The sequence below is a fragment of the Acomys russatus genome, chromosome 12 (genome assembly GCF_903995435.1).
Source record: "Acomys russatus chromosome 12, mAcoRus1.1, whole genome shotgun sequence".
In the NCBI taxonomy this organism is placed as follows: Eukaryota; Metazoa; Chordata; class Mammalia; order Rodentia; family Muridae; genus Acomys; species Acomys russatus.
In genome coordinates this window covers 14,346,257-14,364,399 of record NC_067148.1, presented here as the reverse complement: position 1 = coordinate 14,364,399, position 18,143 = coordinate 14,346,257, and the positions used below count along the sequence as shown (strand labels likewise).

General features: G+C 40.1%; 1 protein-coding gene across 1 annotated transcript in view; it reads right to left on the bottom strand.

Moving 5' to 3' along the window:
• Positions 1 to 18,143, bottom strand: part of Nbeal1 (neurobeachin like 1) — a 147,238-nt gene that overhangs the window by 49,289 nt on the left and 79,806 nt on the right. Inside the window, 5 exon segments of the mRNA XM_051153879.1 lie at positions 315 to 620; positions 3,476 to 3,604; positions 4,057 to 4,210; positions 11,936 to 12,111; positions 12,941 to 13,501. Of these exon segments, the coding sequence (XP_051009836.1) occupies positions 315 to 620; positions 3,476 to 3,604; positions 4,057 to 4,210; positions 11,936 to 12,111; positions 12,941 to 13,501 (1,326 nt within the window).

Sequence of the window (18,143 nt, the reverse complement as noted above, 5' to 3'; positions counted from 1 at the left end):
AGAAAGAAAGAATACATAGAATTTACACACTCCTCTATAAAAATGATAAATCAGAAGAAAAGTCTTACTCAAAAAAGCTTTGGGAATGCAGAAATGGCTCAACAGTTAAGAGAGTAGTTGCTGAGAGCAATCACAAGGACTGGGGTTCAGGTCCCAGCACTCATATAGCACTGCAGGCATCCTGGGCTCCACGGGATTTCACACCCTCTTCTTCTGTCTATGTGTGGCACACACCCGCACTTACACACATGCATACACTCATGTGTGCACACATATAACCAAATGAATCATAAAATATCATTTTTAAAACTTACATATTTTTCAATGTAAACTTGCCATTCACTTGAATTGCAGTATTCTTGAAAATCTTCAAACAAAGAAGCGCTTCCACTGGTAACAGGCAAGGAAGGCAGGTGCAAGTTCATGAAAAGAAGCTCATAAATTTTAGACACCAGAGTACGGAAAAGAGGAATCAGAAATGAGTAGATTTCTGTTTGTTCCTTGATTGATCGATTTAGAATATGTTCTAGTTTCCCTAAAATATAGCATGCCTCATCTTGATTTTCGATCACTTTGGTCTGAAGAAGTGTATTTAGTTTAGCTGATGCCATTGCACACACCTGGAAGAAGAAAGGTTAGATGAAAAAAGAGCAGACTAAATCAAACATGTAATACCAACAAAAGATCTGCCTCACTCCAATACTTCAGAAGTTTTATATATTTAAACTGTCAATAATTATGTATCTTACTTTACTTCCAAGCTAAAAAGTTAAGTGTGTCCCAGTTTCATAGTCACTGGGATAAAACATGAAACTATTTGGTGAAAGACAAAGATCTACAAACATTTTAACAAGCACACTGTCACCATCTGTACTACCTCCCCAACTCCAATTATAAGTGACATAAAAACTACAAGACGTCACACACAGAGTGGCTCCTCAGGGAGAAACACGGCTTCTATCTTCCAGAGATGTTCACTATACAAAAAAACTTAAAAAGAAAAAAAAAAAAAAAAAAAAAAAAAAAGAAGAAGAATGGACAATTAACACGTGGTGGCATACACACTTAATCCTAGTACTCGGGAGGCACAGGTAGTCAAATCTCTGTGAGTTTGAGGATAGCCTGGTCTATTTAGTGAGCTCCAGGACAGCCAGGGTTATGTAGAGAGACTACCTCTCAAAACAAAACAAAACACTCTAGGACAACCAGGACTAACTAGAGAAACCCTGCCCCCAAACAAGCAACCAAACAAACAAAAACCCACAACAGAAACAAATAACAACAAAATAGATAACAGAGCAGTCAGTCACATAGTAACCAGAAACACAACAGACTTGTGGAGAGCCATCTGCGGCCAGTGACTGCAGGAAGTAGCACATACTCCTTGGGGGACAAATGAAGTTGAAAACAGCTCTATTGCCCTTGGTAGTCATTAGCATCCTTAAGGGAACAACATGTGGTGAGAGAGGACAACTCTGAATAAGTCTGTTTTGTTGTTTTGTCACATGGAACCCTAACTATTTGAACACATAGTATATAAGAAATCTGGGTGTTAGGGTTCTCCAACAGTCCACTTACCTGTGATGTCACTGTTTACCTGCCACGGGGCGTGGCCCTGCCCAGGGGCATATAAAAGAACAGACCCTCTCCGCGACACGCTCTCAGTTTTTACCTCTCTCACTCTTCTCTACCTTTCACTATCTCTTTATCTCCTCCACCCCCCCCCCCCCACCCCACGTCTCCGGAGGCAGTTCCTGTATCTCCCTATTAAACCTCTTAAGTGGATCTGTTGCATGGTGGTGTGATTCCATCCCTCTGTACAGCTCTGCCTTTCACCTATAACCTCTGCTGCTCAGTGTTTTACACTGGATCCTTAACTAGAAATTTAATTAACCTTAAACTTCCTAGGGCAAACACATATTAAGAGCACATCCCAAGCAAAAGAAAACTCCCCATTACTATTCATTTACTGTCTAGCACTGAAGAGGAAACAGCTAATGAAAAAGGGTTTGAGGAAGAAGGAATGAGAATACAACCACTGGATTAGAGCTTTTCTGCAACAGGCTTAGCAACAGTACACCTAGCTTAGGACAGCACTGGAAACAAGTCTCATCCTAATCCCCTGTATGAGGTAAGAAGAAAACAGAGCTAGGGAGATGGCTCAGTAGGTAACATTTTGCCATGCAAACATGATGACCCAAGGCTGAATCTGTAGAGTCCACATAAAAGCTGAACATGTTAGTGGTTGGCTGTAATTCCACCACTCCTATAGCAAGATGAAAAACCAGCACAGGAGAGTCCCTGGACTCTCACAGGTCAGCTGGCCTGGTGAACAAAGCAGTAAACAACAAAAAAGATCCTGCTCGAAATGAAGGCAGAAGTTGAAGAACACCACCCAACTTTGCCCTCTGACCTCCACAGGCACGCTGTGACACAGATGTGTATTCCGTCTGTGTCTTTCTGTGTCTCTGCCTCTGTCTCTCTCTCTCTCACTCTCACACACACACACAAAAACAAACAGAAGAAGTAAATCGATATCAAATATTTATCATGACTAAAAGTACACAATGAGAATAGAAAAACGACAAAATATCAGAGCAATTTTCTAACCTTTCACATTTTAATTTACAATAAGAATAATAAACACATTTTGTAGTTAGTTCTAAAATCTAGCAAAACAGTGTACATAACAGCACGCACATAATTTGTGACAAATGAGCAAGTATACAGAGTATAAAATTTTGGATTAGTAAGGCAGGAAAAGAGTGCAAGAAGAAAATTATAATAAATTGTTTTCCCTAAAAATACCATTCTTAAAATTAACATACATAAATATCTCTGCCAGCTATTTAGCAACTAGAAAACTATACTGAATGCAGATGACCTATGAGAAACACTATAAAAGGAAACAGCAGAATCACGTAGAGTCCTGGGTCTGGGGGGGGGGGGCACTCTTTTTTGTTTTGTTTTTTCGAGACAGGATTTCTCTGTGTAGCCTTGGCTGTTCTGGACTCACTTTGTAGACCAGGCTGGCCTCGAACTCAGAGATCTGCCTGCCTCTGCCTCCTGAGTGCTGGGATTAAAGGCGTGCTCCACTACTGCCTGGCCTAAAACACTGTTTCTTAAGCTCCTTTCTGATCTTACAAAATTGAAATTTCAAGTGATGTAGTATTTTTTGGCACTTAAGAAAAAAAACTGTAAATGGAGTCTGGGAAATGGTTTAACAGGTAAAGGTGTATGCCACAAAGCTTATGACAGGAGTTTGATCCCAAAACCCATGTGGTGGACTAAGAGACTGACTTCCACAAGTGGTCTCTGATCTACATGGAACATTTGTGCATAGTGCAGGCAAATAATGTAAAATAAATACAATGTAATTTTTAAAATACTGAAAAGTCATTATTGTATAGTTTTATCATCCGTAATTATGGCATGTGAGAAGATTAAAAACAATAGCATGAAACAAATACCAAACCTGCAAACTGCCTCTTCCAATGAATTCTAGAAGCAACTGGATCTGAATTTGAGAGAGTTTTATCCAGACTGGACTCTCAGAATACCATACTGACAGACAGTCAAGGAGCTGAGTGGCATCTTCTAAAAGCTGTAACAGAGAAAAATTGAGAACTAAGAGCATTCATTTTTAAAATGTGATGATAATCTTTATTTAAGAGCACTAATCATAAACACTGCACAAGTAGTTCAATGTGCAGTTCCCCAAAGAAAACCATTGTAAGAACAAAATCAGTTGACTCTTTCTCTTATACATGTTTACCGCACCTGATTAAGCATTAAAGCTACAAAAAGAAGTGATGCAAAATTTCTTTCTTTAAATAATTCTTTAAGGTACCTAAAATATTTATCCATTTATATTTTGTTTTGTTGCAACAGTGTATCACATTGTAGCTCAGGATGACCAGGAACTGACAGTAACTGGATCCCATACTGGACTTAAATTGTGCCAATCCTTCTGCCTCACTCCTTTAGAGGCTAAAATCCCAGGCTCTGGCCACCACACTGGGCCTTAGAACGCACCTTCAAAAGGCCGTTACTAACCTTCTCAGTCCACACGTTTGAATTCGCCAGTCCCTCTGACTGCAGAAAGTCCTGTGTGATCAGCATGAGTCGGAAGGCATTCTCAGCAGCTACAGCACTACTTTTTGCATCTCTGTTTTCTGTGACTGTCCATTCTAACATCTTCTGCAACAAACTAAGTGTAAAACAAAGTCCTATTAAAACCATTATCAGCTTAGAAAAAACAAAAAAACCCCAAACCAGTTACTTATTAGCAGCACTGCAACTCCAAAGATATAGTCTCACAGCAGGCTGCCACTGAGGTTGTAGATGGAGGATTCCTGGGGGAAATGGAGGCTGCTTCTATGTGATGCAGTAAGAAGGAAAACTTAGACTAAGAGAAGAAAGAGACTCTACTCAAACAAAACAAAACAAAACACCACAGAGAAGAACATTAGAAATTAATAGAGGTGGTGGAGGCATACTTGGGAGCTGTGGAGGAAGAGACAGGAAGGAAGCCCAGCTGAAGGCTCCGAGACTTCTGCGAGGGAGAGGCAAGCAGAAGCTGCCTTCCAAGGTTAAGCCAGCAAGACATGGCAGCCCTACCCTGAAGCCAAGCCCAGAGCTGCAAGCTGAGTGAGACAGTGATTTCTCTCATGGATGAGCCAGCAGTGAAGGAAAAAGCCTTTCTGCCACTCTCTCTGACTGGAAAGGCAGTGAGCAGACATCAACTTGAGAATCCAGTGTTAAAAACTGAGTCACCAGCAGGAATGGTGGTGCACGCCTGCCACGATACTCTGTCAATTGTGCCTGATGCCCTCTTCTGACCTGCAGGTGTACATGCAGGCAGAGCATTGTATACATAATAATAAGTAAATAAGTCTTAAAAAGAAAAGACTCAAAAAGTCTAGAAAGCATTAAGACAGACAAGCCGCCGGTACAGATCTGTGGGTTGTGGTTACCTCATATAATCATATTCCCAACACACTTGGGTGCTACTTCCCAGAAAAAATGTTACACTGGAGGGTACTATCTGGATAATCTCAGGAGGATGACAGAACCTGCCAATCCCATGGACTATCAGAGGTTCCTGGAACAGGAAGACTGGAAACTACCAACATGAAGACAGATCTGTTATGCAGGATACACTAGACCAAACTAATACACTATCCAAACTCAGCCAACAATGTAACCATAGCAAAATCAGGGGCACAGAGGTTCAAGGTACCAGTACCGATGCATATAACTGGAGCTTCCAATTATAAAGGATGCAAGAAGAAAAGAACTCATTTCAACATATCATCCTTTATCTTTAAAAAAAAGTATTTTATTCTCTTGATTTCCCCTTGACAAATATTTTTACTTTATGGTGCTTTCTCTAAATCTTGTATTTTTATGTTTTTATGTTTTTAATGGAGGCTTTTATACTTTTATTTCCATTGTGTATTCATCTAATTCTTTTGGTTCATTATTTTTGCTGTCATTATTATTGGGCAGTGCTATACAGATGGAGGGACTGAGAAGACAGCTCAGTCAGTAAAGTGCTTGTGACAGCCATGTAAGCATCCACATAAAAAGCAGAGCATGGTGGCACATGCTTATAATCCCAATGCTGGGAATCTAGAGCTGGGGCTTGTTGGCCAGACAGCCAAGCTTAACTGGAGGGCTCCAGAACCCACTGAGGGATGCTTTTCTTAAAATAAGGTAGACAAACCAGAGGAACTATGATACCTGAAGATGACTTCCAAAGACATGTGTGTACGCACACACACGTACCTGCACATATGCCTGTCTACATACATCTTCACACCAACATACACAAAAAGGAGAGACTGTCCTGAACAAAGAACAAGGCCAATGGGATACTACATTCAGATACTAATCAAGATAAAATAGCTATGACCATAGTGTGCAAGAACTCTACACATGACTAAAAAGCAAATCTAAGAATCCACAGGGAAGCAGCAGCTCAGAGAAGTGTGCAAAGCAAAGAAAATCTATTCAATAAAATCTCAGCAGAAAATATCCCAAATCTAGAAAAACAAGACTCAGAACAGAAGAGGAATTTGCAGCCTCAAGTAGATCAATGAACAACTTCTCTACAACATATTATAATCAAGAAGGAAAACATTCAAAGCAAAGAAACAATATTAAAAGCTGTACAGGAAAAATGTCAACCTACCTACAAAGAAAAATAATTTCCAAACAAAAGATCAGAGCTTTTGACAGTGACACTAAAAGGCCTATGAGCCTAGAATAATACCTTTCAAGTCCTGAAATCTAATAGTGACTACAGAGTTAGAAGGAGCTCTCAAGACACAACAAACTAAGGCAGTTCACTGATGAGCAAGCTAGCTCTGCATAAGATACTGAAAGTACTACACATACACAGGGAAATGGGCAAACAGGTAAGAGTGCTTCCAATGCAAGCAAGAGGACCTGGGTTGGCGTGCCCACACAGAAGCCAGGAATGTGCACAAATGCCTGTATCCCCAGGACTACTGATGTAGGGGATGGGGATGTGAAGGAGGGACTGGCAGTGTGAATCCCAGGATCATGCTAGGCAACCTCTATTCAGTCAAAAATAAAGTGGAGGTAAACAGAGGAAGACACCTGATGTCCTCCTCCAGCCTTTTTAGTGAACACTAATGCTCCTTTTTCATTGCTGTGATAAAGACTATGACCAAAAGCAACTTGGAGAAGAAAGTGTGTGTGTGCATGCGCACGCGTGTTTTCACATGTTGCAGTTCATCACTGAGGGAAGAAACTGAAACAACAACCATGGAGGAACTCTGCCTATTGGCTTGCTCTTCATGGCATATCCAAGCTGCCTTCGTATTTTACCAAGGACCAGCTGCCTAGGGTTGGTACTGCCCAGTGAACTGAGCCCTCCCACATCAGGCATTAATCAAGAAAATGCTCTACAAGCTTTATTATAGGTCAATCTTACGGAGGCATATCCTCAAATAAGGTTTCTCTTTCCAAATGATGGTAGCTAGTGTTTAGTTGACAAAATCTAACCAGCACACTCCTTAAATTGTTCTGTGAAATAGCCAAGTAAGGAACACTATTGGACCCCTTCTGTGAAGCCCCAATTACCCTCATACTCAAACCAGATACAGGCTCAAAACGGTGGTTTGAATGAGAACGGCCCCCACAGGCTCCTATGCTTGAGTACTTGATCCCAATTGATGCAGCTGGTTAGGAAGGACTGGGAGGTGTGGCCTGTTGAAGGTTGTGTGTTAGCTTTATCTCCTCCTTGGACACCACGGTGTAAGCTCCAGTGCCAGGCCTGCTGTCACGCTCCCCACCATGATGATCCTAGGCTCTAACTCCCTGGAACCATGAACTCCAAATTAAACACTTTCATAAGTCGTTTTGGTCGTGGTGTTTTATCACAGCTATAGAAAAGTAACAAAGACACAAAATAACAAGAAAAAATTCTTTAGGCAGGTGTGGTGGACACGCCTATAATCCCAGCACTCAGGGAGGCAGAAGCAGGAGGATCTCTCTGAATTCAGTGCCAGCCTGGTTAAGTGAGTCCAGGACAGACAAGGCTACACAGAGAAACCTGTCTCAGAAAAAAACAAAATAACAAAACCAAAAAAAATTCAATAAAAATTTTGCAAACCAAGTGCAAGAGCACATTGACAAGATTATTTACCATGACTAAATTGGCTTCATTCTAGAGTACAAAGATTGGAGAGAAATTTTACTCCAGCAACATGCCTGCTCTGGCAAACATCACATCCAAAGACCTAGGTCTATGTGATCCAGCTGGAATGCAGAGACACCCGGGATTACAGTATGATCTGGCTGGAATACAGACTCACCCTTGGTACACACCTTTAATTCCAAACAATGAAGGTAAAATTAGTTTATAAAAAGAAGCAGCCATGTTAGAAAGTGACATTTAATTGAGGGGCAAGGTGATGAATCAGAGAAATATTTGACAGAATAAGTCAGAGATAGGATACACCCAACTCTCATGAAATAGGATAGGAAAGAGAGGCTTCTTAAGAGGATCTTAGGAAGAGAAATAAACGTTTTTGTTTTACTTCTGTTTTGTTGGGTTTTTTTTGAGACAGGGTTTCTCCGTGTAGCCTTGGTTATCCTGGACTCACTTTGTAGACCAGGCTGGCCTTGAACTCACAGAGATCCCACCGCCTCTGCCTCCCCGGATGCTGGGATTACAAGTAAGCACCACTACACCCAACAGAACTTTTTTACTGAGAGACTTTTACCAGAACAGTTTTACAGAGACCAGTTGTAGAGAGAACACATTAGACACAGGGGAAGAGAATGAGAAGATTAAAACATATTGCCAGAATTAGTTTGAGACCAGGTAGAGCAATTCAGTCAGAAGCTAAAAGAAGCCACTTTGAATCAGTCAGTTTGGAGAAGAGTTTGGGAAAGAACAGCTGAGTTGAATCAGCCAGTGAGAGTTCAGAAAGATCTAGAAAGGCTTGGGAACAACTCTCATCTGTTGTTTAAAAAAAAAAAAAAAAAAAAAAAGTAACTCTCAACCATTCAATTTTACCAATGAAGACTCAGAAGTCAGATGCTGGGGTGAAAACCAGCTAGCTCAGAGAGGCAGAGAAAACACCCAGCTGACCTTCTTACTCAGCTCATGTCTCAGAGGAAAAAGCCCAAAAAGCTCATTAGCTGGGCTGATAGCCCAGGAGGAAAAAGCCAAAAAAAAACCAAGGCCAAAGACTTGCTAGCTCAAAGCTGAAAAGCCTTTTCTTATCCACACTGTCTTAAAAATCCGTCAACTCTAAGTCCCTCCTGCTCTTTAATCTCTGCCATCTGGTTACTTGTTCTGCCTCTTGACCTAGAGTTACTTTATTAAATCCTGTGTACAGAAAGCTCTTAAATATGTGTGTTAGGGCTGACTAAACCACACCACAATCACCTGTTTACAACAAACAAAATTCTTGGATTAACCATACCAAACAAGAAACAGGGTTTTACAATCCACAATCTTGAGGTTCACAATGAGATCAAATATCCTGCAACAGTCATCTTATCCCCCTCATTTGAGGAAATAAAAACAACATTTACTAGGGATGGTTCAACAAACAAAAACCACTAAATATAATACAGTATATAAACAGACATAAGAACAAAAGTCACATTATCATCACATTAGAGGTAGAAAAGACCCTCAACAAAGTTCAACACTCCTTCATGAAAAAAGCCCTAAATAAAAAATAAGACTAGAAGAAACACCCTTAACATAAGACAACATGAAAGATCAATTGCTGACATTATACTGAATGACAGGGTGGGGAAATGAAAGCATTTCCTCTAAAATTCAAGTGTCTATTATCTCCTGTTATTCAATGTAGTGCTAAAAATATTTCCTAGAACAAAGCAAAGAAAAGGGGTGCAGCAATTAGAAAAGAAAGAAGTCAAATGTACTACTTACAATGTACATAACCTTACACTCAACCAGTAGGCCTCTAAAACTAAGAAATACTTTCAACAAAGTAAGAATGTACAAAATCACCCTAACACATAGCAAACTTCCAGAGAAAAAAATCAGGGCAGGGTAGGCCAGGGAACATCTCACCTCATTCAGAATAGCTTCAACAACAACAACAACAACAAGCCTATGAGCTATCCTAACAAAGAAAGTGAATCACTTCTACAATAGGAACCTCAGACACTAATAAAATAGAATACAACACTGGAAAATGAAAACACCTCCCAGACTCATGAATTAGAAGAATACTGTGACAATATTTATATTACCTACAGATTCAATGTCATCCCCGTCAAACTCTCATGACAACCTTCATACAGCTAGGAAAAAATCCCTAAAATTCATATAAAAGCACAAAAGACCTCATACAGCCAAAGCACAAAAAGCAAATGGAAAGAATCACACCAGATCTCACATGTATCACAGAGCAATAGAATCAAAACAGTGTGGTGCAAGCACAAAAAGATACACAGAACAATAAAATAAATGATTGGGAAGTAAGTCACACAGCCAGAGTCACAATAATTTTTACAAAGATAAACGTATTTTGGAGAGTAACTATCAAATAGTGCTGGCCATGTTGAAGAATAAATGATAAGAGATAGATATCTCTCATGTTGCATAAAAATCCATTGAAAATGGGTCAAAGACCTTAATTCAAGACCTGATATGTTGAAAATCATACAGGAAAATGCAAGATATAGCTAAGAACCTCCTATAGAGGCTCCAACAGCACAAGAAATAACAGCAAGAACTGACAAATGGAAGAACATGAAATTAAAAAGCTTTTGGAGAGCCAAAGGCAAAGGATCACCACACTGAAGAGAAACCTCCCACAGATTAGTATCTCAAATATGTAAAGAACTATAACCTATAAGTAGAACATTATGATAGGCAGATTTGGGCCCAGGGGTCCCGCTCAAACTAAGGCACCAGCCAAGGACAATACAGGCGGTAAACTTTAAACCCCTACCCAGATCTAGCCAATGGTCAGAACATTCTCCACAGTTGAGTGGAGAGTGGGATATGACTTTCCCATGTACTCTGGTGCCTCACATTTGACCACGTCCCCTGGTGGCACTCAGAGGAAGGACAGCAGGTTGCCAAGAAGAGACTTGATACCCTATGAGCATATACAGGGGGAGGTAATCCCCCTCAGGAACAGTCATAGGAGAGGGGACTAATGGGAAAATGGGGGGGGGGGAGGGGAGGAGAATGGGAGGATACAAGGGATGGGATAAACATTGAGATGTAACAAGAATAAATTAATAAAAAAAATTAAAAATTAAAAAAAAAAAACCATAAAAATTAAGCCCCTCCCCCAAAAGCTATCCAAAGAAATTATTTAATGAACTGCTAGATAGTTCTCCAAAGAATACAATCAATACATACTAAAAAAGTGTTTCATGTCCCTAAAAATCAGGGAAATACAGAGTAAAATTGCTTTTAGATTCCATCTCACTCTAGTTGGAACAAATGACAACAAACAGTGGTGAAGGTGTGGTGCTGGGGGTTGGTCTGGTTGCTGCCCAAATGAGCAGAGTCATGTACTACAAAATGTTTGTAACCTTGCCTAAAATCTTATCCCTGTTTGACCAATAAAAAGCCAACACACCTGGGCAGGCCAAATGTGACAGATGTGTCTAAAGTCTGTGGGCGTTGGGGACAAAGTGGTTCTAGGGCAGGGAAGCAGTCAGAGACAGAAAGAGGATCTTGAGAGGAAGACAAGGGAGGAAAGAGGAGAAGCAAGGAGGACACCATGAGTGTCCGCGGATGGAGGATTTGGCCCAGATGAAGAACACTACCAAGTATCTGGGATTATGAATGGAAGTTAGCCTGAAAGAAATTATCAGAAGCAGGTGGCATGGGATTGGGGCAGGGATCCTATACTTGCCCCACTATGGGATTATCTTAGGGGATTAATATCTCTCCTGCCCCAGGTGAACCAAGGCTATTATAAAATATAACAGGTGTCTGTGTTTTTATTGATTGATAATGGGTAAAATACTGCTGTAGTATTTATAGCCTACTAATAAACATTTATTAGGCCGTACCTTTAAATTAACCACAACAGTATGGGGCGAGAGGAACCTTCCAAGACAGCTGGTGAGACCATAAACCCTGCAAGTACGAAATTCAGTGTGGAGGTTTCTCAAAGAACTAAAAACAGAACAACTATATGGCCACATGCACCACTCTTGAAATCAGTTAAATTCAAATATATTTAAATCTCCTGACACTAGAATTTGTTTTGTTCTTCTTTCTACATTCTACTAGAATGGTAAAACCTAGGAAGAAAAAAATTAAAGTTTCCCCTCTCCACCTCTACTATATTCTGAATTAGTATCCTATGTTCAGGATTTAATTTTAGACTCCCACTCGCTCCAGGGTAGGGAGAGGACTGAAAAAAAAAATCAGTAATTGAATGCTTACGTTAATTTTATTTCATCTGATGGTCGAAGTAGCTCACTTGATATTCCTGGTTTATTTAGTGCTGAAAACACTTGTCCTCGTTCAATCCAAGTGTCTTCATCAGACTTTTCTAGTCCTTTACACATGACATAATTCAAAATATTTGTAAGCAGCTGAAAAAGCTCCTCTTCACATCTCTATAAAAAAAAAAATTAAGTAATACTAAATATTAGAAAAAATGTTAAAATATATCATTAAACCATGTAGATATATTTACTATTTATGTAAGTATTTTTTAACATTTTAAAAGTTTATTGTTTTTAATTATGTGTGGGTATATGTGTCTGCATGTGGGTATGTGCACATTAGTACAACTGCCAAAAAAATGCCAGAGCTGTCAGATCCCCTGGAGCTAGAGTTAAATATAGTCATGAGCTGCCTGATGTGGGCTCTGGAAACAGACCTCGGGTGTTCTGGAAAAGCAGCAAATGCTCTTAACTGCTACCTCTCCTATCCCTTTTAATACGTCTTTATTGACAGGAGACACAAGATGTATAAGATGCAGCCTTTGTTCTTAAGATGGTGATGGGGGGCTGGAGAGATGGTTCAGTAGTTAAGAGCATTTATTGCTCTTGCGAGAGACCATGTTCAATTCTCAGCACCTAAACGGTGGTCCACACCCATCCATAACTTGAGTTCTAAGACATCCTACGCCCCTTTTTGACCTCCACAAGCATGAGACATATACATGGTACATATACACACATGTAAGTAAAACATTCATACATACAACCTAACATGTGCGAGCGAGTATACTCATTCCCTATCACCACACATATACAAACACACAAACACACACATACACACAAAAACAAAAGAAAACAAAACAAAAGCAAAATACTTACACGTGACTAGTGGCAATCACCTTTCTAAATTTTAGCTCATGAGCCTTACAGTGTAAATGGAAAATAATAGCAAGAGCTCACATACTGCAAAGGACCAGATATATAAAGCTAGCAAATTTACCTCTTGGCTTTCAAGGAAAGAGAAGTCATCATTAAAGCCCATTTCATTTGCGATGCTTCTTTCTTTGTCAGAGTGCACAGAAAATGACTTGGTAGATTCTGCTGGGGATGGCGTGCTGGGCGAGCTGTCCGGCAACTGGCTTCCACTGTCACTCAGTTCACATGCATCAATTCCACTGAGATCTAAACTCAGATGGGAAGTGTTACTATGCCAGAATTCTTCTTGATTCTCAGACTTGAAAGACAATTCTCCTTCAGAGCTATCTTCTTGAAACAATGGTGTGTTTGAGTTTAGGGACTGACTATCTTCCAAACTCCAATGATCCGAAGATGCATCAGCTAATGTCACTTTTTCATCATCTAGTTTTTCAAAGTTCCTCTTAACATCTTCAGATGACAAATTTTTATTTTCTTTCACTGAACTGGTCTTCCCATGTTTGTGAAGATAATTTACATTTTCAAAATTTGCTTTTAAGAAAAGTCTAACAAAGGTGTCTTGCCAACCCACTTGCTGTGATATCTGGTATGCTGCATCTGGCTGGGACTGCAAAATCTGTAATATCTGCAACGAGAACACAAAACAAAATGTACCCCAAAAAAAGGACAAATTTCATCAAAAAGTATACATTTTTTAAATGAAAAGGCCTCTTTAATTATCTTAATAGCAAATTGATTAATGAGAAACAATAAGAGGATATACTTTCAAATTATGTTCTGTGTATGTGGTGTTGTGAATGTGTGTGCACAGATGCACATGCATACACATACACGTGGAGGCCACGTTTTGTTCTATCACGCTCCACCTCACTCATCTGAAGCAGGGTCCCTCACTGAACCTGGAGCTGGGATAATGGCCAGCAAGCCTCAGCTACCTTATGTCTCTAGCTTCTAAAATGCGGGGGTTGTAGGCACACATGGCCACACAGAGCTTTTTATGTGGGTGATGGGGATTTGAACTCAGTTCCTCATACTTGTGCAACCATTCTTACCCACAGATCCATCTATCGCCCAGGAGTATGTTTGTGTGTGTTTGTTTGTTTTGTTTCTTGAGACAGGGTTTCTCTGCGTAGCCTTGGCTGTCCTGGACTCTCATTGTAGACCAGGCTGGCCTCAAACTCACAGGGATCCACCTGCCTCTGCCTCCCGAGTGCTGGGATTACAGGCGTGCGCCATCGCCGCCCGGCTCAGGAGTATGCTCTTAACTAGACTATATTATTTGGAGCTAGTTAATATTGTGGTTCTACCTAATCTGATTATTGCTCTTGCACAGAGTAAAAATGTACGAACAAATGTGCTAAAATATACAAAAAATAAAATGATTGTCCACAAACCATGCTGGATGTAATAAAGTGATCATTATCCCAATCAAACAAGTTTTCATGAGTTTATTACACTTGTTAAGCAAGTGTAATTGAGTGACTGGCATGTGCCAGGCACAAGCTTGGAGAGTTTATCTAGGGAACACAAGACACTTTTACAGAACTGGGACTTACATTCTCTAAGGAGAACGCTTCCTACTTCCACTTTTTTAAAGTCCAGTTAATGACTACTTTTACAAGAGTATTTGTTTAGTAGGTCTATATTAACAAACAAACATAAATAAATCACTTGAATTGCAAAAAATAAATTCCAGTAAGATGTATGCTATTTAGCTTAAATAAGTTAAAGAATAAACACTCACATGGCAACATGTAAGAATTCCTCCTAAATGAGTTCCTTCTTTGAAATAAAAATAAGTTCTTAGCTAGGTGGTGGTATGTCTTTAATCCCAGCATTTGGGAGGCAGAGAGAGGCAGGTGATCTCTGTGAATACACAAGGCCAGCCTGGTCTACAGAGCGAGTTCCAGGACAGCCAGGGCCACACAGAGAAATCCTGTCTTGAATCCCCCAACCAAAAAAGTTCTTAGAAACAGTCATAATTTTGGTTAAGATCTTTAAGACATTTCAATCACAAAGCAGGTAAGCTTATATATAAATCGTCACATCTTTTCTAATGAAAAATCAAACTCTGACAAGTTTTATAGCAAGAGATGAGTAATGCCGAGAAGGAATGAGTAACAGCCGCATGGAGATTTTTCTTCAGTGATGTTTCCTGCCATGGTTCCACCATTCTTCCTGTGGTACAATACCCCAATTTATTTCCTTCCAGATCATGCTTTGCTTTGCAAAGATTTTTTTTTCACAGTTTTATAACTCTTAAGTTTTCACAATATGACTGTATTTTGGTTTTTTAAAATTTTTTTTTATTAATTTATTCTTGTTACATCTCAATGGCTATCCCATCCCCTGTATCCTCCCATTCTTCCCTCCCTCCCATTTTCCCATTATTCCCCTCCCCTATGACTGTTCCTGAGGGGGATTACCTCCCCCTTTATATGCTCATAGGGTATCAAGTCTCTTCTTGGCAACCTGCTGTCCTTCCTCTGAGTGCCACCAGGTCTCCCCCTCCTGGGGACATGGTCAAATGTGAGGCACCAGAGTACATGAGAAAGTCATATCCCACTCTCCACTCAACTGTGGAGAATGTTCTGACCATTGGCTAGATCTGGGTAGGGGTTTAAAGTTTACCGCCTGTTTTGTCCTTGGCTGGTGCCTTAGTTTGAGCGGGACTCCTGGGCCCAAATCTGCCTATCATAATGTTCTACTTGTAGGTTTCTAGGACCCTCTGGATCCTTCTACTTTGTTATTCTCCCATGCTTCTCTCATTTAGAGCCCCAATAGGATGTCCTCCCCTCTGTCCCAGTTTCCTGGTAAGTGAAGGCTTTCGTGGGACATGCCCCTTAAGCTAGTATGCAGATATAAGTGAGTATATACCATTTGATTCTTTCTGTTTCTGGGTTAACTCACTCATTATGATAATTTCTAGCTCAATCCATTTATCCACAAATTTCGGGAATTCCTTGTTTTTAATAGCTGAGTAGTATTCCATAGTGTATATGTACCACAGTTTCTTTATCCACTCTTCTACTGAGGGACACTTAGGCTGTTTCCATGTTCTGGCTATTATGAATAAGGCTGCTATGAACATGGTTGAGCAAATTTTCTTATTGTGTGCTGGAGCCTCTTCTGGATATATTCCAAGGAGTGGAATAGCTGGGTCTTGAGGAAGCCCTAGCAATCTACAGATTCAATGCAATCCCTATCAAAATACCTACACAATTTTTTAAAGACATTGAAAGTTCAATTTTGAACTTCATATGGAAAAACAAAAACCCAGAATAGCTAAAACTATCTTGTACAATAAAAGGTGCTCCGGAGGAATCTCCATACCTGATCTCAAACTGTACTATAAAGCAATAGTAACTAAAACAGCATGGTACTGGCACAGCAACAGGCTGGTTGATCAGTGGAATCGAATCGAAGACCCAGATACAAATCCACACTCATATGGTCACCTGATTTTTGACAAAGAAGCCAAATCCATTCAATGGAAAAAGGATAGCATCTTCAACAAATGGTGCTGGTCTAACTGGAGGTCTATGTGTAAGAAAATGCAACTGGACCCATATTTGTGACCTTGCACAAAACTCAAATCCAAGTGGATTAAAGACCTCAACATAAAACCAGAGACACTAAGTCACTTAGAAGAAAAAGTGGAGAAGAGCCTGGAACATATTGGCACAGGAGACAACTTCCTGAACAGAATACCAACGGCGCAGGCCTTAATGTCAACCATTAATAAATGGGACCTCATGAGGCTGAGAAGCTTCTGTAAGGCAGGAGACACTGTCAAGAGAACAAAGCGACAGCCTACAGACTGGGAAAAGATCTTCACCAACCCTACATCTGACAAAGGTCTAATATCCAAAATATATGAAGAACTCAAGAAATTAAACACCACCAAACCAAATAACCCAACTAAGAAATGGGGCTTGGAACTAAACAGAGAATTCTCAACAGAGGAATATCAAATGGCTGAGAAACACTTAAAGAAATGTTCAACCTCCTTAGTCTTCAGGGAAATGCAAATCAAAACAACTCTGAGATTCCATCTTACACCCATCAGAATGGCTAAGATCAAAAATTCAAGTGACACCACATGCTGGCGAGGATGTGGGGAGAGAGGAACACTCCTTCATTGCTGGTGGGAGTGCAAACTAGTACAGCCACTTTGGAAATCTATCTGGTGCTATCTCAGAAAAATGGGAATAGGGCAAAAGCCAACTTACAATGAATGGGAGCTCTTTTTATCTAATTGTATACATAAAAGAATCAATTTATATGATCTGTTTCAAGTCATTAAGAGTCTGTGTCAAGGCAAAGTTAACGTAGAACAATGTGAAAATGTACACTGGTACAGTTCTTTTGAAGGATAATATGCAAAATCTGTCAAAATGTGAAATGTGAATGAACGCACTTGAATGCAGTAACTACATGTCATGCAAAAATATCCTAGAAACGTGTTACCACAAATAGGTAAAGATTTATAAGAAGACGCTAATAAAACATAAAAAAAACAAGAAACTTAAATGTCTATCAATAAGGAACCACATAATACTACACAGAATAGCGAGGGATGAAGAGCTTTGCAGGCCGATATGGTGAGACGGCTCGGTGGCTAGACTAGTCAAGGGCATGATCAAAATGAAGCACACACCCTAGCCCGCCCCCTGAAGGTTAATGTATACTAAAAACAAATCGTAGGGACTTTTATAAACAAATTACAGAAAACTATATCGACAAAGCTGAAAAGATGCAGAGACTCTTAAAGGTATATCCAACATGTGGCCCATAAACTGCGTGCAAAGGAGGGTAGCTATGAATGAGGCACAGTACATGGTGATGATGTCATGTGATACAGTCAAAAATTAGACACTGGGCCAACAAGATGGCTCAGTTGGAAAAGGGCCTGAGGGCCTGGGGTTGATCCCTGGGACCCACACAGAAGAAGGAGAACCCACTCCCCAAGTTGTCCTCTACTCTCCTTTCTCACTGCAGCACAGACATACTCACACAGGCACACACGCAAACAAATAAATAAGGAAAATAAAATTCAAAAATAAATTAAAAAGTCAGATGTTATATAAATGTTTTTGTTTAAATCCCAAGTGCCGGGTTTTAGTTTGGGCTTTAGTTTGTCCACAGCTTATCACTGTTTTGTGCAGGTGTGGTCTTTGCCTGCCTTCTGACGAGGTGTGTGGTCTAGCACTGTGAAGGAGATAACTAGGAGAGCATGGAGAGAGAAAATGTGGCATGCAATAATG